The sequence below is a fragment of the Zerene cesonia genome, chromosome 2 (assembly GCF_012273895.1).
Source record: "Zerene cesonia ecotype Mississippi chromosome 2, Zerene_cesonia_1.1, whole genome shotgun sequence".
Lineage (NCBI taxonomy): Eukaryota > Metazoa > Arthropoda > Insecta > Lepidoptera > Pieridae > Zerene > Zerene cesonia.
Window position 1 is genome coordinate 4,665,550 of NC_052103.1, and position 19,895 is coordinate 4,685,444.

General features: G+C 31.0%; 4 protein-coding genes across 6 annotated transcripts in view; 2 read left to right on the top strand and 2 right to left on the bottom strand.

The window, feature by feature from the left end:
* The window catches only part of LOC119832944 (phosphatidylinositol transfer protein alpha isoform), a 22,298-nt gene extending 15,414 nt beyond the window's left edge, over positions 1-6,884 (bottom strand). Inside the window, exons 1-3 of the mRNA XM_038356778.1 lie at positions 6,709-6,884; positions 6,392-6,422; positions 3,953-4,064 (exon numbers count right to left, since the gene is read on the bottom strand). Coding sequence (XP_038212706.1) covers positions 3,953-4,064; positions 6,392-6,422; positions 6,709-6,725 — 160 coding nt within the window. The 5' untranslated portion in view covers positions 6,726-6,884. The remainder of the gene's footprint in view (positions 1-3,952; positions 4,065-6,391; positions 6,423-6,708) is intronic.
* A 292-nt stretch (positions 6,885-7,176) lies between these two features.
* Positions 7,177-9,757, top strand: LOC119832688 (protein unc-119 homolog). The gene is made up of 3 exons (XM_038356408.1): positions 7,177-7,761; positions 7,846-8,018; positions 8,239-9,757. The coding sequence occupies exons 1-3, from the start codon at positions 7,412-7,414 to the stop codon at positions 8,355-8,357; spliced, it is 642 nt and encodes a 213-aa protein (XP_038212336.1). The 5' UTR covers positions 7,177-7,411; the 3' UTR covers positions 8,358-9,757.
* A 1,842-nt stretch (positions 9,758-11,599) lies between these two features.
* Positions 11,600-15,920, bottom strand: LOC119832668. 3 transcript variants are annotated; one of them, XM_038356387.1, is made up of 5 exons: positions 15,677-15,920; positions 15,209-15,319; positions 14,445-14,496; positions 12,645-12,777; positions 11,600-12,103 (listed from the first exon to the last, which is right to left on the bottom strand). In XM_038356387.1, exons 2-5 carry the CDS (start codon positions 15,244-15,246, stop codon positions 11,607-11,609), a joined length of 720 nt encoding a protein of 239 aa, XP_038212315.1. In that variant the 5' UTR covers positions 15,247-15,319; positions 15,677-15,920; the 3' UTR covers positions 11,600-11,606. The 3 variants fall into 3 exon arrangements, with proteins under 3 accessions (XP_038212315.1, XP_038212307.1, XP_038212323.1); XM_038356379.1 differs by having other exon boundaries at positions 15,751-15,919; XM_038356395.1 differs by having other exon boundaries at positions 15,802-15,918.
* A 748-nt stretch (positions 15,921-16,668) lies between these two features.
* LOC119834462 (macrophage migration inhibitory factor-like) lies at positions 16,669-18,798 on the top strand. The gene is made up of 4 exons (XM_038358832.1): positions 16,669-16,826; positions 16,970-17,096; positions 17,642-17,814; positions 18,516-18,798. The coding sequence occupies exons 2-4, from the start codon at positions 16,989-16,991 to the stop codon at positions 18,592-18,594; spliced, it is 360 nt and encodes a 119-aa protein (XP_038214760.1). The 5' UTR covers positions 16,669-16,826; positions 16,970-16,988; the 3' UTR covers positions 18,595-18,798.
* Positions 18,799-19,895: the final 1,097 nt, after the last annotated feature.

The window sequence follows — 19,895 nt, forward strand, 5'->3', positions numbered from 1 at the left end:
AAAAAAAAAAAAACGGGTCACTTAATGTACTCTACAATTAACCACTTTCAAAGACATAAGACAAAGTCGTTAGTCCATTGTGTATGTAATGCAGATAATAATATATAAGTAGACAAACGCGAGGAAGTAATAAAGGGTTTTATTTTAACCACACCTATCCAAACATAACCGCACTTGTGTAAATTGGTACGTGACGTCACTATCACACTGGCGTAATCTTGCTAAAAATTGATTAAGCGAACAATGATATTTTCATACATTCTACAATTTGCAGATTTTTAATTTCACAACAGAATTTATATACATCTTAAAGCCTTTTTTAAATCTCGTTCGTAATATTCAATTTAAATAAAACCTAACTCAAATATATGTATTTAATGATAATATATTCTATGTATTTCTATAGAACGTTTGCGATAACAATACGATAATAAGAGCTAAAGCTAAAATGCAAGTTATTATCTACGGTACATTAATAAAATACTGGTATAATATTGAATAATTGTACTATTTTTATTACTCTTTACGACTGCAATGAATAACTATACAATGTTACTGTAAATGATAAAATACTCAAATCCGCACATTTTATAGAAACAATCACACAACAAAATCTAATAATACATTTATGATTTCATTTATGCTGCTAAAATTTTGAATTCAATTGTAAGTAAATGTATTGTTCTCTCTAAAGGCTTGTTTAATTATCAATATAATGGCCAAAGTAAATCGTATTGTGATATTTTTAAACAACAGTGATTTGGCCTTTGAATATTCAAATTAAGGTATTTTTTTTTAACAAAAATTTTAATAAATTAAATTACGTTATTAGAGTGAAGTTCATTATAAAATAATCGGCGAACAATAAAAATATGTCATATTACGTATTTCGTAAGCAAAATCAATACTTTTGTTTATAAAGCTCACTAGTCTTCGTTTGTTTGAACGCACTAATCTCACGCGCTACTGAACCGATTTCCAAAAATCATCGATGGGTATATATGTGATCCCTGAGGCTATATAAGTACCACATTCAAGGCCGGGGCGGATCGCTAGTTAGTTATACACTACATTTGGCGAATTTATTAGATAGCACTTTAAAATATCAACATATTACAGGATTAACCTATTTTGAATTGTAATGTTCTTTGAGAATTAAATCACATTGACCTACGGCGCAAAACTATAGATTACCATATAATATTCGTTTTACTTAACTAAAATAAAATCTCAAATTACTGAAAATAGCATACACAACTCGACATCCTAATACATTTTTACATTACATTACATTAACTCAATGTTCGCTCATTTACCATCATCAAGACAGGGGGGACAAGTAGTGCATTCCGAAAAGCTTGCTTTGCCATCAGACGTTTTAGAACTGGCTGCTTTATTGTTGTTGTTTGCTAGAAAATTCACCATGTTAATTCTAAATTTGATAACATTTTCTTTCTATGCTACAATACTATTAATATCTCAAATCCCATCAACGACTAATAGGTGTGCAATGTGCATACCGCGTGCCTATAGGCGGCATATATAGCCATAAGCCATTACATAAGGCTATACGACTGCTCCTTAGCTCGATAAAGTATTATGTAAAGTATTTTCTCGTGTATTCAATGTATGAATGAAAGAATGAATTGGTTACAGACTATTATTTTATTGCGCAAAACGAACGATAGGGAGTTTACCAATTTTATGTCACTATTGTAGAGTAATTTAATTATTCAAATAATATTATACCCGCATAAAGATGTGCTTATATATGAACCAGAAAATATGTATGGATTGGTAGAGAAATGTTTGTTGTTTAGATGGATTACAAACCCAAATATGACACATGTTATTTTAAAATATAAGTTCCACAACAAAATATCACCGGCAGAAAATTGTTCATCTTTTTTTAACACATTAAATACTAATGCATTGAAATAAAGTATTACACGTATAAATCGTTATTATCACCCATATGATTTCTTCATTCAATTATTTTTCCTGTTATAGAGAACTGTACCGTATCTAAAAATATAAAGGATTACTAAAATGTAAACATGAATTTATTTATGTATAAGACTTGATGACGACATCCCAACGTCTGTGCATGATTTCAATGCTTAAAGCCGTGAAGAAAGTACATAAATTATTCAGGCTATATGCCCCAAACATAGCATTTCAGTTATATTTTAAAACCTCATTCAAAGAAATCAATTCTAAAGATGCTCATATAAAAGATGCAACATTTATGAATAACGTCAATCAACGAAATATTTAAATATACATAACTGGTCCACAATGTCTTTAAATTTAATTCGTGGTCTGTATCCCTATGCATATTCCATAGACGTTCATTCACATATTTAGACAGCTGAATTTTGAAAAAAAGGAATTCGACACAAAACCAAAAGAACATGAAGTTTATCAAAATAAGTAACCCAAAATTGACGCGGTTGTTATAAATCGTTAATAAAAATAATGTATCTTAACGATGAAAACGGCATTTAAACATGCGCGCGGCAGCCCCTAAATCGTAGCCCGAGTTGTTTACATTATTCCGAGCTACATACGCCATAGCTCGGGCTCGTTCCTCTCGCGTTCCTTCCTTCCGTCCCTCGCCCCTTGCAATATTAATTCTAAATTGCCCTCCCCTCCTTATAAGTATTTATAAGTATCTATTTTTAGAATAATTCTAGACTGAAGAATATTTTTTAGCTTAAAGCTAAAACATTTAAATGAAGTGTTTACACATAAAAAAAAATATAGAGCGTGAGGATAAGTGAAAATAAGTCGATAAAGTTATGCGATAAGATTACACGTTTTCACATGTCTATAATCGATTTTAATCAAAATATTAATGGATTGAACTGATAAATTGGTCGTAATATTAAATGGTGTATTTAATATTTTGCACTAAAGCATTGATATGATACACTGTGATAGTGTTGAAGCAGCTGATATGTTGAATTTGTAATGTCCCTACGGGAAAGTATATTATGGTGACTCAAGTAACTTACACCGTAATGAAATCTACTAATATATTGTGGAGAGAAAAATTATAAAGCTACTATCTGACCCGATAAACGCTGTTCTGACTGTTTCTTATCAAGCAGGGGTATAAATAATACATGTTGACCAATTCGCAGACCTACCCGATATGAACACAAAATTTCTTGAGAATCGTTCCAGCCGAGGAGTATGGTAACTAACAGTGTGACAAGATAATTATATATATAGATAAGAGATAGAGATTTATACGCTATGAGTCGTCCTATCCTATATCCTATTATAATTTATCATTGAGTTCGCATTACGATTGAAATTTGTTTAATGTATGTTATATGGTCAGTGGACTGTGGAAGGCAGGCTAGAGTCGTTAGTGATAAGTTCTAATTTTGAACAATGTGCAATCCTAGTAACAATAAAATTTGCAGAACGGAAATTCAAGCTAGCTCACTGCCTCATACAGTTTCGTAGCATATTTGACATAGGAACTGTTACTATAATAATCACCTATTCCTATAATATTATTAAACGTTAAGTTATTGAAAATGTGAGTGTATGACGTTGTCGTTGGTAATCTCTGGAAGAATTAAAATATTATGCTATATAGTATATATGTTCCACAGGCCATATCACATATAAACGTATAAATCAAGGTAAACATAGTGATGACCAAAATTCTTAAATTAAGATAATCAATTTATTAAATTTTATATAAATTTATGAAGCTAAATTACGCGTTCAATGTTACAACATTTGACATAAATATACGCGAGCGCATTTTAATAAAAGCAAAACCAATAAATAAGTGACGCAAGGTAATTATTAAAATAAAACAGGTTTTTTTTTCACAACCCCATATTATTAAATGGGGATACGAGTTGATCATGGAATTTACAAAATTGTATACACATAATACGTCTTATAATAATGTTTTGTGTTGTCTTACCGAGAAGAGGGTAGTCCTTGAATGGTTCATTCTTTATAACTTCTATTCCTTCGCCGCCGCCGGTTTCATTTTTGGACACCTCAGCCACGCAGTACAACTGTGCGACTTGGTACTAGGAAAAATATACAATAATAAAGATCATTTCACAAAAAAAAGTTTACGCATTCGTGTGTGTGGTCAGAATTCAGAAATCAATCTCATAATAAGATATGTTAAGTGTTTTCTGCAAAATGGCAAATTTTGATGGTGTATCTTAGAAATATGAATTCTTGTTTTTATGTATTTACGTTATAAAGTCCTCGATCATTTACTCTACCACACGTTTATATTCAAGTTTTTAATAGCATATTTTTATGATCTATTACAATTAGTTTGCCTTATCTATTAAATAAGCACGAATCCGAGTTGTAACCGCAATGTATCGTATTAAAAGAGATTACGACAATGGTACTCAATATAAGGAATAGGTTGACGCAAAAATAAATGAAATTACAAAGTAATTTTAATCATGTTATATCTGCGTCGTCGTACACAAACAACCTTTTTTGAGAATGACGCAATTGAGTCAAACATATAGTTACAAAAAGTACAACTTAGCATATAATATTATATCATATATGTATCTGTATAACAGGTTTTTTTTCACATATGTTTATTATATATACTAGTTATATATTATTAAAGGAATCAAGAGGTTGACAAAGCGACAATACAAAACAGTGTGCGGCATTGTATTATAAAGAATCTAGGTAGGAACTATTGAAAGATTACACTTTTCCAGTTATATAATTAACATTTTGTGAACTACATCACATAACATTCGCGGAGATAAGACCTTGACCGACTGATGCGGCGGCCGCTATAGCTCGTTGGCTAACACAACTCGACTTTTTGTCAATGGTCTGTCTATTCTCAAGGACCTTTGGTTGAAGCTTTGTGTTTTTTTGACACGAATATTGCCTTCAAGGGTGTCATAGGTTTCATCTGTGTCAAAAAATCGTATATTGAGTATTTTGTATATGTGCAAAATTATACAGATTTGTGTAAGACATTCTTCCATAATCATAAACAAAATAATATACAAGATGTAATTTTGGATTTTTACCTGAAGGGAAAGTAATCTTAATAACATAGATAGAAAATTTTACTCAGCGAAAACATTCCATTATGTTTGAAAAGAAAGTGAAACAGCATTCTACAATTTCCAACAATGTATTTACCACACCCATCAACGAAACCAATTAAAATCAATAATATTACATCATGTACTTTAATGGCATTTATCAATATTGTTATTTAAGAGGATAAAATTTCTCTAAAAGAACTTGATAAAGCAAATACTATTTGTAAAAGTATCATGCGGCTGTTTGACATTTTATATTATTTATGTGGTTATATGTGACTTACATAATATGCCTTTAAATTTTCTTTTACAACTGTACCCTAAATATTGCCAATGATATCAATTGAAATAATATTTGAATTTAATGATAGAAATCATACAAAGATCAAAAATTGTGTTCATTTGAATTACTTTAATTAAATTATAAAACTTAATGTGCATTTTAAAATACTGCATGTATGTACTCTATATGCATCTGCTTACTTCCTTAGCTGTTTATGCTATTTAATGATCATCTACAATTTTAAGTAGACTCATGTATTTGTAATGCAAAAAAACAACATCTGGACTTTATTTACAGCTTGCTCTAAACTTATATATTTGACATACAATCTGATAAAGAAATGTGTGCATATAGAAGCATGCCTTGCCATACATTGATTTTCTAAATAGGTGTTTGATTTATGAATAAACAATATTTTCATTATTTCATAACTATTAGGATCGTAAAAGTGTGGAATAATTTAATTATTTTGTATGATTGTTAATTCTTATGTAATTACCAGACAGTTAAGAAGGTTTTAAAATGAGAAATTACTATTTAGCAGTTTCATATGAGATGATAAGCAACTTATAGTTCTAAAGAGCAGTTATGATTTTTTAAATGGCATATAAAGAGCATTTACAATATTTTTTTTATTCATTTGTTTCACCTATATCATTGTTTTATCTCAACAGAATAACATTGTTGCAGCTCATATTTTTTATATGTTTTATTTTATTCTGCGATAATATAAGCAAACAGTATTTTTATTATTAATTTATAAACTAATTATTGTATAATTTGGAGACTTAGACTATTTTTCATAATTTGCGTAAATAATTTGATATCATCTCACTGTAGATATTATGTATCATTTTTATTATCTAACTGATTATTTCAAAATTACTCCTTGAAGCCATCAATTGTATGGTAATTGCAATTAACTCCATTGATAAATTGGTTAAAAGGGTACTTTGGTTTAAGAATGGTTCATGTAAAAAATAGAGATTTAACATTTTTTTAATACAATTATCTCAAATTAGGAAAAACTTACCTCTTCAACTGTTAATGGAAGGGTAACACGACTGAAAAAGAAAAATAATTTTTATTTATTATAGTGACGCAAAAATTTTAAATCAAGCTCGGCTTTAGGATACATAAAATAAAATTAATTTAAATTAATTTAATTTAAATTTTAGAATACATTTTGATTGGTTAATAATTATATTTTATAGCTAAATATTGATCGTACTTTGATAAACATTATGTGAAAAAACCGCTTACGAAAGCAACGCTCTACAGATTTTTGCTGACTGTTAAAAAATCGATTTATTTTCGCAATTACAGAATATAACCTTTAACAATACTCACTATTCTTTGATAAGCATCTTGATATTGTACTTTTTCACTTATATGCACATTAGATTACTCACTACAACCTTAGAATAAACTTATCACAGTTCAACACTTGAGCGCTGGCCCTATTTATACGATTTTGTAAATTAATGAATCTTTGACCATTCAATGACTGAATATGACAAGGCGCATGCTTCACTTCATGATACAGCGGATATTGCGTCAACAAATAGGCTGCGTTCAGAACAAATTTGTAAAAGGTTTTATCAAGGAATATTGTCTTGTAAGTACTTATTTATCGTTTACTTTTATTTAATTTCACATTTAAATGTGCCTATTTAGATTCATATTATAAACATATGTAATATTATTTTGTTGACAAAACTTCACTGATCGTATTCTAGTTGTTAGTAGACCGCTAGCCACTAGGGTTTTGACATTTGTCATTAGTTCTTAATCTGTGATTTGTCATTTGTCAAGCGCTTGTCATTTTGGCACTGCTGATTTTCTGTTGGGTGGCTAAGTGCCAACTGGTATCAAAGTATTATGTCGATGGTATAGAATAAAAACCATAAAAGTATTGGAAAGTAAGCGTAAAGAATTGGTATAGTTATTGAATGCATATTGGTGAATTTGAAATGCAATTTACTATAAATTTACTTTGATTGCAAATGTTTTAAAACATTGTATTCTTGTTAAAACCAATAACTTGTTCAAAATGAGCCTGGTTGGAAAGAAGTGTGAATCAATAACGCTTCTTGAATCAAACAGGGAGGAAATTTTGAGTCAAGTAACGCCAGATGATGTTCTTAAGTTAGATAAAATTACGGAGACATATTTATGTAGCCCTGAAGCGAATGTATACGATATAGATTTTACGAGATTTAAAATAAGGGATTTGGAAACGGGAACGGTCTTGTTTGAGATTGCGAAGCCTCCAACAGATTTTGGGGTAGATAATGAGGGTGCGGAGGATGGATCTGAAGAACCACTCGATCCTAATGCGGGAAGATTTGTCCGGTATCAATTTACACCTCAATTTCTAAAATTACGAACTGTTGGTGCTACGTAAGTGTGAATTCTAGCCAGTAATCAATATAATTTGAATTGAGTATGTTTAGTAACAGTAACAAATATAAATTAAATTTTCAGGGTTGAGTTCACTGTTGGTGCAAGACCAGTTAACCATTTTAGAATGATTGAAAAGCATTTTTTTAGAGACACTTTACTGAAGACATTTGATTTTGAATTTGGATTCTGTATTCCATTTTCAAAAAATACTTGTGAACATATATATGAATTTCCAACATTGCCTCCAGATCTTGGTAAGTTATTGTTCTGATGATAATAATTAGTGATAGGTTTGAACCAACAACAAACTTTTTTTCAAATATTTGGCATGGATAACTAAACCTCATTTCTTCAGTCGCCCAGTTTTGTAAAGCCAAATATTAAATTAAATTTGGCCCATCCCTAATAATTATCTGATTTTTTTTTTATTTCATGAAAAGATTAACTAATTATGTGGTATTACAAATATTTCAGTTGAAGAAATGATTGCAGCTCCTTTTGAAACATGTTCTGACAGCTTTTATTTTGTTGACAACCATCTTGTGATGCACAATAAAGCCGACTATGCCTATAATGGAGGTATAAACATATGAAATATTTTGTCATAAATTTTTAACTCGGCACTAAAATGTACTATTGTACTATATAGTCACTATTGTTTTCAAAGTGTGATATTTTAAAAAATGAAAATGGTAAAAAGGCTTTTGGTTTGTGTTTTATGAGAAGGGATGTAAAAGCAAACATAGTTCTTATTTATTTTAGTATTTTTAATTTCAGAAACAATACATTTTTATGTATTGTTTTTAGCAACAATAATGATATTGTCAAAATCTCAAATAGATATAAGTATATAACATTCCATCAATATGTATAAGTAACAAAATTGGTTGTTATGTAGTAGATGTGTTCATAATATTTATTAAACATGTAATAACATAAAAAAATTATGAATAATGTAACTGATATCCGTGTTTAAATACTTTATGCATTTATTTTATTTTGTATTACCTAATTGTATGTATAATTCGTCATTTATGATTAATTTCAATTGGAAATAGAAATCTATGAGAATTCTGAAATGTGAAAAAGAAGCCTATAAAAATATGAGTGTAACTTATTTCCACTAAATGTTTTGAGTCACTAGAGTTGTTCTTTCTCACACTTAAGCACTTAAGTTTGCCACTTTTGAAACACCATTTATATTAATTTAGATTTTAAGCAAGAACTTTATACTATAAGTTATCTAGTCATTTTGATGTTTCTGCTTTATATGTATGATTATAAGAGATGAGAAGGTGTATATGCAAATGTGTGATTAAGTACAGGGAGTGAGAATAATGTGAAAAACAAATTCTCGGTATTTTTCTCGTCTGTATAATGTATTTGAATAAACAAAAGGAAGAAATTGAATACACTACATTTACATTGTCTTTACTTGGTTCTTAATTTCTTCCCTCCTAAAAAAAATTATATTTATTGCTAATCTTTATGGAAGCACATAATGATTTAATATTGTAATGTATGTGAAACTTTACTACTTACATAATAGAATTATATTTTGTAACTCAGAGATTGATTTTAATGACAATGGGTACAGCATTGCTTACCTTGTTAAGTATGAAAAATGAATTTGCCTTAGATTGGCAGTAAAAAGAATAATTTGTACTTTGTTTTTAAATCTTTTTAAAACATTGTTGATTTCATTTTTTTTTGCTTATACTTTTGATGCACGGCAAGATTAAATATATAAAAAAACTAAGGCCCGATTGATCACAAAATGCCGTCCATCGGCTTGTCTATCAAGTCATGCTTTAAATATTCACAATGAAAATGTGTTCAATCCTTATTTGTTTAACTATTTAATTATAAATAATTTCAATATTTAATGTTGAAGTTCAGATGTATTGAGGAATCGATGTTCACTTTGAAAGTAGAACATAATGAAGCTTGTAATGTTAGAGGGTATAAAATTAAAATAAAAAAATCCAATGAATCAAGTTATTTTATTTAAACGATCATATCAATTTTCCCGACTGCGATAGAAGGAGGGTAACGTTTTTCCGTTTGTGTATATTTAACGGTGATGACATATTTAATATGTATATGTTACCGTCAAAACCCGTTTTTCGTTACGCCGTGTTTTCAATAGTTAGAACTAGTTGTTACTACATTGTTTGGCATTTGGGACACTGCTCAATTGGTTCATATCATACCGAGAGCAAGGAGTTTGTTTGGGAGAATTCCATAGTCCTCTCGTTGCGATATGATGCGGAGTTCCCCAGAGCAGTGTATCAAGTCGTAACCTCTATCTTCTCTTTCGACTCTTCTCTCAAACTCAACCAGGCAAAGATTTTTGCATACCGGAACGACACCGCTGTCATTTTGCACAGCAGTACTTAGCGGAGTATATAGGGCTGCAGAAACCGAAATGCAATCATGAATCTTTTGCCCATTATTGTATTAATTTTCGAAACAAAACTTGGCATATTCTAGTCTTTAACATTTTTTTTACATTATTATTTCGTCATTATCTTTTTTAACTGAATTAGTTTTATCATACATTTTTTTATATACTACTCCAAGGCTTTATGTACAAATAGGTTAGCGACGTAAGGTTGTTTGCGAACCGTCGCATGAGCCAAGCGAGCGTGCAACGGTAGCTGCCGGCGAGTACTAAAATCGACTTCAGATCGATTCCCACTCAATCAGATTTTAGTATGGACCAAAATAAATGATCAGTTAATTAATTCTAGTTTTCAACGCGTTTTACCTAGTATGAAGTAGTTGTAACAAAGGCGTTTAGATACAACTAGTTCTAACTAGGGAAAAACGCGTTGTTACGGAAAACAGGTTTTGACTTTAACATAAATAACTTGTTTATTTGAGTTTGAAAAAGGGAAATGCTTTATTTCTTTGCAGTTCCTCGATTGATTTTACAAAAATGGCAGATATTGACGCAGTCGGCTTATCTTTTTATTATTTGCTTGTTATATAAGCAGTACCTTCTAATAATAACATTTAAGGATAATTTGTAATACCTATACATAATTAGGGTCTAATGAATTGATATATGATACATGTATATAACCACAGGAGTTTATAATTAAATACTACTAGTTCACGTCCACTTTTCGAACAAATGTTATATAAAATCGTGGTAGCCTCAGTTTCTGTTGAAATTAACCGTCTGACAGTGAAAATAAATTAAATAAAAACAACCAAAAAAGAACAGTCGCTCCGAAAATTTGGTGCAGCACATACTCACATCTTCGTCGTTTCGCTATTGGTAATTTATTATTTTACTTCACTGTACATTTTTTATAAATCGTCTACTACAATTTAACGGTAACAGACTTTCTCGAGTAGATATCTGATAACATAAGAATTAAGGTACATTCATTTGATAATAGTAATAAGTTTAAAAATATATACATATAAAATACAATTTAACGCGTGATCGCAAGTCTCACAATGAAAGATATCTAAATATGAGGAGATGCATCAAGTCGCGAAGCTTCTAAGAAGACTTCTAACAAGCCTCTTATAAGAAACACTCACTTATCAAACTATGCGGGCAGAGATATGTGGACAAATATCGGTACTAAACATACCTATTATATAAAACAAACGAAATGGACAGACTACTCGATACAATGGACATAACTAGACCCTAACTGAACTTCATTTGTCTTGTAAGGTAGAGAAGGTAAGCAGATCTGCAATGTAATCAAATTTAAGAGATGAACCGTCGGCATTGTACGCTCGCTGGGCTTATACGTGTCATAAGTTATGCGGACACGGCCTATCTTCTCATATTTAGATATCTTTGTTCGTATAATCTTCTATGCATGACTCTGGGGTCTTGATGTTCCTGATAAACTTTTATTGAGTAGCAATTTCTTCTTATCACCCACATTCTCTCTGTTCAAGTACAATATGTACGGAACTACATCCTTGTTAGCAAATGTCTTAGCATAATCTAAGCTTATTATTGTTGCTTTATTTTGAAGACACTGGTAATCAAGTTTATCAGTAATAGAATAACAAGTGTCTATATAATCAACAAATCTTCTTGAATCTTCATTTTTCCCGTAGATTCGAAATTTAAATGTCCATTTAGATGCGCTCTCCTTCGTTCCTAGCATCTGAACTGATATTTGAATCTGGTTGCTACTTTGTAATACATTAATGTACAGCAAAAAGTTGCAGGAATTTTTAGTAATCAATTGCATTATGCGATAATTTACTTGAACGTATAGATTGTTCTCTTTGTTAACTTGCGTTAGACGAAATTCTCGGTGACAAAGATCGAAGTGCTCCTCCACTTCTCTGACATTTCCTTAAAACATTTTATAATTCCATGTGAATGAAGAAATAGTTTCAACAAAATTGCAATTGCAAAGCATACTACTATTTCATTATTAACATACTGGCTATTGCCGCATTCCGCATTCACCTATTTATATTACATTAAAATAAATTTTCATGGTACAAAATTTCCTCCCCGATGAGGGGTAGTCCCTTGGATACGCAATTTAGTCAAAATATTTTTTTGCCGATGACTAGGTAGGTACCTTATAATATCATTGTGTCTATCTGCAAGCCAAATTTTAGCCCAATCGGTCCAGATGCTTGTGCTGTGCGTTGATAGACCAGTCAGTCATCTGTGTTTTATAACATAAGAAGATTATGAACATAAAAGTTTGTTATGACAGATGGGTATTTGATATCCTTTCACACAAATACCACTGAACTCATTTTAACGGTAGAAATACTTGCTTTTGATCAACGTATCGTCTGTCTTAAAACCGCGCTGCGCAGCTAGCAAGTACTTAGTTTGTTATAATGTTTGGCAGTAGGCCACAAAACTTTAATTTTACCTTTCCATGAACATCCATTCAAAATAGTGTTTGTAGGACACACAAATTCTTTGAATGGACATTCTGCTAAGTGGGCCTCCAGGGACTCTTTTTTTAAATGTATATTACATCCATATAACCAATTGGGACAATCCTGAAAAAAACCATTAATATTTATTATATTTACCATTCTTATATACAATTTATAATACATTTTTTGTGAATTGTTATAATAGATTTAACTAAATTAGCCAATTTCTTTTGTTCCAATATATTTATTATCTCAACCAGCCCAATCAGATTGTAATAATTGTGCTATAATTATCATCAATCAATATGTTCCCACAGCAGGACTACTATGAGGGTTGCGCAGATATATGTCGTCCGGATTTTATCGGAGTACATTGGGCTACACATAAATTTTGTATATCTATATATATAAAAATGAATCCCTATTTCTCTTAGTCACGTCATCACGCATTAACGGCTGGGCCGATTTCAAAAATTCTTTTATCGTTTGAAAGCTGCAATTACACAGAGTGACATCCTACTATTCCTACTATCCTACTTCCTATCCTATCCTACTAATCCTACTATATCCTACTAATACTATAAACGCGAAAGTTTGTAAGGATGTGTGTGTGTTTGTTACTCTTTCATGCAAAGACTACTGAACCGATTGCAATGAAATTTAATATGTAGACAGCTGGAATAAAATATAGGCAACTTTTTATCCCGATATTCCTACTTCGGGATAGGGACTTGCGCGGGTGAAATCGCGGGGCGCAGCTAATAGACCATATATATACCACGGGTGAAACCGGGGCGAGTAGCTAGTAAAGAATATAATTCAAATTCATAATACAGCTAAATGACGGCGAAAGAAAACGAAACTTTCTTAACTCGGAACTGTTATTGGTACACCATACAATACACAATACAGCCATAATACCTACATTATTGAGAGTGTTTACAAAACAAACGCGAGACATTCTTGTTGTATTTTAGTCAGTAGCGACAGCGGACACCGGAATCGACAGCTCGAAAACTGAATAATATGTATGATAATAATTAAATTTAAGCTGAGCCCGAGTGTGGCCGAAGTCAAAGTACGGAAACTTGAACTAAAGTGGCACTATTTCATTTTCGAATGAAGTAAATATTTTTCGAAGGTTCAATATTACGATAATGCCATCCATTCTATTGATAATAAATTATAAGGAGACATGATAATTATAAATTGTTAAAGTAAAGCAGCTTTTGCGCCTTCGCACGCGTTAGATTCAAAGTAGTTTAATAGATGTTACTATATACTAGCGATCCGCCCCGGCTTCGCCCGAGATACATATATAGCCTATACAAGCCTATAGCCTTCCCCAATACATGGGCTATCTAACACTGAAAGAATTTTTCAAATCAGACCGGTAGTTCCTGAAGTTAGTGCGCTCAAACAAACATACAAACTCTTTACCTTTATAATATTAGTATAGGTATATACCTTCCTCTTGAATCATTAATTCTATTTAATAAAGAAACCCCAACAAAATCCGTCGAGTTGTTTTAAAGATTTAAGCATACATAGGGATAGACGCGGGCGACGACTTCGCTTTATACTACACTGGTGGCCCGCTCCGGCTTCGCCCACGGTATATATAGCCTATAGCCTTCCTCAATAAATGGGCCTTACATTGAAAGAATTTTCCAAATTGGACCAGTAGTTGCTGAGATTAGTGCGTTCAAACAAACAAACTCTTCAGCTTTATAATATTAGTATAGAAGGATAGTGTAATTTATTATTTATGATTTAATTGTAGTGATTACCTTATTAAGCCTTTTAAAAACGGGATTCTTTTGCACTGTTAATTTTGAGACACTGAAATAAATAATGAAAAAAATTTGATTTTCATACTATGAGACGAAGATAAAAAATACAAAAAAAAATTGATCTTCAAAATAGCAACTTTCCCGCGCGTTTTCACCCGCGTGAACATGGGGTTTTTAGGAATGAAACCGAGGCCGCGAGGCGAGGTCTGTGCGACTCGCGCAATTTACAACCGGCTTCAAAAAAGGAGGTTATCATATCAACTGTACACTTTTTTGGCTTGGATAACCCAAAAATTTCCTTTTGACCGCTTTTGACAAATCACTTTTTATTTGTTACCTTGCATTATCCCATTTAAATTTGGTCTAGTTGTGACAAGATGAAGATTAATTGTTTATTAAAAGTTAAAAGTAAAAAATATATTTTATGTATATATTTAGAATATAATTAGGCAATGATTGTGAGTTTGCACCATTGTTGCGGACTTGGGGTACTATCTAGATCTACTGTACCTATATAAAAGTGGTAACCAATGATAAGCAATCACCACCGCTCATGAACATTTGCAGAGATAGGGTGCTTTAAAAGAATCAGTGATAGAAAAGGATTGAGAACAGGAAAGAAGGTATGGACTGGGAAGGATGAGCCCACTGCAACCCGATGGCATGCTACTATTTCAGGCCTGATTCTGAATATATATATATATGTTTATTTTTATATATATTTTTCATGAAGAGGTAATCATAAATAAAAATTAACTTACTTAACTGAATATCTTGATTTATTCAAATTTCTAGCCATAATTTTCTTTGTTAGCAAGATATATATATCTTTAATCTATTTTCAAGTAATAATTCTTCTGAATGATTTGCATCTGTGAAACATAAAAATAAATTAGGTATCAATTTGTAATTATTTTAATCATTAAAATAATAGTCATTCGAATAAATATTTGCCTACATAGGTAAGTCTAAAACTTCATCTCTGGTGGATCGTTATCTATCTATCTATCTATATATATATAAAATTCTCGTGTCACAGTTTTCGTTGCCATACTCCTCCGAAACGGCTTGACCGATTCCTCTGAAATTTGGTAAGCATATTGGGTAGGTCTGAGAATCGGCCAACATCTATTTTTTATCCCGATATTCCTACGGGATGCGGACTTACGCGGGTGAAACCGCGGGGCGCAGCTAGTATATTATAATTTTTAAAAAATCTTTTGATCTACCTTCCAATGAGACAAATGAAAATTGTTTAGAATATTGAAGTGGTTATTTTCTGTATTACACTCGGATAACTCACCTAATTATATAATTTATTGTATTATTCAAAAGGTATTTTACTGGTATCTACCTAATTTATAATCCCTATACCTGAAATAATCAATTATTACTTAATTTTTTTATTTAACACAGTAAATACGCCATTAACAACTAACAACTGACAAAGTGCACCAACACTCAGTTTGATACTCTATGGTACTGCGTGAAAAACCTACTATAGACAATTTTATCGCAATTTTTTTTCCATAGATTATATAGATATTTTTTAACTATGAATGTTTATACGTCCATAAGACGAACCACGAAGCATATTTCCAGTTGAGCTTAATGTAAAGGATTATTTAAGCCAAGAAGGATAGCTGTGATAAGCAGTGAGGTTTGTTCTTTTATCTTGCCAGCATCTAAAAAAATTATGTTTTTAACTTTTTTGGTTTTGATAACTCAGTTGAAACATTTTATTTTATGTAAATTTATTTATACAATTTGGGTCAAGTTTTTATAGTTGACAGTGGACTTTGTGGGTAAGCACTACAACCGCCCATGAACATTTGAAATAGCGTAAGGTCTTATCGACCGTACGCTTCGCCAAAAAAAAAAAAAATAAGCCGTCACGGGACGCCTGGCAGATGTGAATCGACATTATTTTATAAAATGAATATGATTTTATAATAAGAATAGACTGTGATAGGAACTGAATATGTCATAATGATAAAATAAAATATTACACCGTACACACTACTGCATATAGACTGTATATATTATACACTATCAGCCAAACAACGAACAAACGATTTGTTTATACAAAATTAATTTTTGTTTGCCAGCCGGCCACTTGATAGTTCCATCCACAGAGTAAGTAGGTACCTAACATTCTAATACATAATCCATAGAGTAAAGTAACACAATAACACACGCCAAACATTATCTGTACTATACAGATGGTACCGCAACATTATTCTGACTTTTATAGATTATAGAATATTATATTATCTGAGAACAGTATACAATATCTACTTCAGAGTAGTATAATAATACTGATCTACTTGATCTGTCCACTGTGCAGTAAACTAGGTACTCTCAACTCGGCTTTGCAAGGTATGTGAATAGTTTTTGCTTCATACCTATTATTTTTTAATTTAACCTGAGTAGGTTTGATACTTAGTGAGAATGTTGTTATAAAATTCTTTTATTATTATTAATTACGTTTTGAACATGTATTTCATTTCATTTTATTTCAGAAAAAAAACTACCACCGTAATGCCTCACTTCCGTATCGAAACTAATGTTCCAAAATCAAAAATTCCATCAGATTTTGTTGTAAAAGCAGTTCCAGTTTTGGCTAAAGCTCTAGGAAAACCAGAATCGGTACACGAGTTTTTTTTTATTAATAACTTGTATTTGTTATCTTGATTTTTATCTACTTTACGTTACGTTTTATATTTTACGCCTGAAAACTTAATAGAATCGTGTGTAATTAAAATTGTTAAGTAAGTTACAGTGCATTGCATTTTTGTGAAATAAATAACGAAAACCACTTGACCATCAATTAGTATTAAAATTTGATTAATATATATTATTATTATTGAATAATTGAATAATATAATATATAATTGAGGTTTTTTTGAATATACAATATAAAGCCAATATAAAGCGAATATACAATATAAAAAATCATTTAAAGGTATATTTATATGTACATGTGATATGTATTCTAGTTAAAATATTTACGTACTTAATACCTACCTCCTGCTTTTTACTATTTCTATACACAATGGGTTGCCTGGAAGAGATCACTCTTTAGTGATAAGGTCGCCTTCTGTGCTGGTCTAGTTTAAAGTTTTAATATTTAAGGTTTATTTGTATACCAGTACAATAAAGTGTTAAATAAATAAAGCTATTTTAATTTTCAGTATTGCGTTGTGTCTGTAATTCCTGATATTCCCATGAGTTTTGGTGGCACTATGGAGCCATGTGCAATTGCAAACCTTATGTCCATTGGATCTCTTGGTGTGGAACAAAATAAAAAGCATGCAAAAGTTTTATTTGACTTGGTAGAAAAAGAACTGGGCGTTTCTCCAGACAGGTTAGTATATCTTTAAAAATATGTATCGTAATAAGAAATATTCATTTATGAATACATAAGCATTAATCACCAAGATGTCTCAGTCAGAAAAAGTATAAAAATAAACAATCCATTTATTTACTCCGTCAGCATGGATTAATTGGAAACTGTATGTTATATAATACCATTGGTTAAAATAGCAAGGTTTTAATTTGTTTAATGAGAAATGAAAAATCATTCAAATAACCCAATTCATCAGAATCATCAATATGGATAGATAAGCACGTGTCTCAAATTCACAATCACATTGTATAACCGGGATATTATGAGAACTTGCTTAATCAACATTGGCTAACTATGACATCATGTGTTTTAAAATTGATTATATTCCATACTGATAACATGCACTCCACTAAAGTTGTTTGGTGATGATACTCATAACTGGTTAGCATTTTTGAATCACTCATCATAATATATTGAAATTCATATTCTCAGTGCTGTAACCAAAATTTACTGTATGATTTTTAGACAAATTTTAATAAAAATATTATTTACTCTTACAAAAATAAGTAATTTTCTGAACAAGTGCAGGTCAGGTGTTGTGTAATTTATATGTACTGATTATATTATTATCGATGGATGATGATGGAAAAGAAGTAATATATATTCATGCCAATAATTTGATTGAATACTGTTCAAATATTCATTAAATTTTTTTTCAGAATGTATATAACCTTCCAAGATGAGCCTACTGGAAATGTTGGATTCAAAGGCACAACTTTTCATTCTATTTTTGGATAAATAAACAAAATTGTTGTTGCTTTATATACAATTCCCTTCTCTTTATTTACCCCCTTGTATATTCCTACAACATTAAAGAGGCTCTAAAATTAGAAATTAAAAATAAGTTTCCATTTTTTTATGTAAAAACTTAAAAGTGGTTGTTATATATTGTACCTAAATTGACTATTTTCTTGATTGTTGTAAATAAAATATTTATTAATTTTTTTGATTTTTTTTCTTTATAACATTTGTGCTTTTATCAAGTAAGCAATAGACACCTGGCTGGTTAAACCCACATGAAAAGATAATCTATATATATAAAATTCTCGTGTCACAGTTTTCGTTGCCATACTCCTCCGAAACGGCTTGACCGATTTTGATGAAATTTTTTGAGCTTATCCGGTATCTATGAGAATCGGCCAACATCTATTTTTCATACCCCTAAATGATAAGAGTAAGGCAGAACAGCGTTTGCCGGGTGCAGCTAGTTACATATATTATATGTATAATATTATCAATATACATAGATGCAATCAGCATAAGAACTGTAAGTTTCATATAACATATCACTACATAAGCTGGTAGTAACAAGCAAAGCTCGCTTTAGGCCGTCTGTATGCCTGTATGCTATGCTATTTTAATGGGGTATTTTTAACAAATAGTGATTGAAGAGGAAGGTTAGTATGAATAATAACATTAAAAAGCCCGAAGAAAAGGATTTAACTGTGTATAAATGTGACGTTACAACACAATATTTGCCTGCAGGTTCGCCCGCGCGGTCCTAATAGATTATCTTGGTACAAATTTTCATCCTCTATTTTATCCCCTTGGGGGTAGAATTTATCAAAATTCTTTCTTGGCGGATGTCCTAAGTCATTAAATCTACCTGCATGCTAAAATTCATCTCAATCCGTCCAGTGGTTTGGGCTGTGCGTTAGATCACTTTGTCAGTCAGTCCGTTAGTCACCTTTGAGTTGTATTCAAATAGATTTTTTCCACTGGTCTTGGTTGGCGATTTGCGAATCTGAGAAAAACTAGAAAGAGGCAAGAGCCGATTTTGATGAAAACTCAAACTTACTCAGCTCAACTTAATCAGATCAAAAACAAATCTTATATTTTATTTAATGAAGAAGAAATTCCGAAAACTAACAACATAATGCCCTATACATGATAGCAGATGTTATGTTATAGTACTACTAATATAGTACAACGTTAACTCTGACTCTACTATACTGGTATAGCCTTTAGGTATAACGGTTGTAAATAAAATTCAAGAGCAATACTGGTACAAATCGTTTAATGAGGCAAAAGAAAATGAC

What these genes read in the sequence shown, in the direction of transcription:
- LOC119832688 (XM_038356408.1), top strand. Translation starts at nt 7,412, where the DNA reads ATGAGCCTGGTTGGAAAGAAGTGTGAATCAATAACGCTTCTTGAATCA. An exon ending in TTACGAACTGTTGGTGCTAC is followed by an intron (nt 7,762 to 7,845) that starts GTAAGTGTGAAT and finishes TTAAATTTTCAG; the next exon opens with GGTTGAGTTCACTGTTGGTG. An exon ending in AACATTGCCTCCAGATCTTG is followed by an intron (nt 8,019 to 8,238) that starts GTAAGTTATTGT and finishes CAAATATTTCAG; the next exon opens with TTGAAGAAATGATTGCAGCT.
- LOC119832668 (XM_038356387.1), bottom strand. Translation starts at nt 15,246, where the DNA reads ATGGCTAGAAATTTGAATAAATCAAGATATTCAGTTAA. An exon ending in TTTTTAAAAGGCTTAATAAG is followed by an intron (nt 12,778 to 14,444) that starts GTAATCACTACA and finishes GGTTTTTTTCAG; the next exon opens with GATTGTCCCAATTGGTTATA. An exon ending in GAATGGATGTTCATGGAAAG is followed by an intron (nt 12,104 to 12,644) that starts GTAAAATTAAAG and finishes AAATGTTTTAAG; the next exon opens with GAAATGTCAGAGAAGTGGAG.
- LOC119834462 (XM_038358832.1), top strand. Translation starts at nt 16,989, where the DNA reads ATGCCTCACTTCCGTATCGAAACTAATGTTCCAAAATCAAAAATTCCA. An exon ending in CTCTAGGAAAACCAGAATCG is followed by an intron (nt 17,097 to 17,641) that starts GTACACGAGTTT and finishes TTTAATTTTCAG; the next exon opens with TATTGCGTTGTGTCTGTAAT. An exon ending in CTGGGCGTTTCTCCAGACAG is followed by an intron (nt 17,815 to 18,515) that starts GTTAGTATATCT and finishes ATTTTTTTTCAG; the next exon opens with AATGTATATAACCTTCCAAG.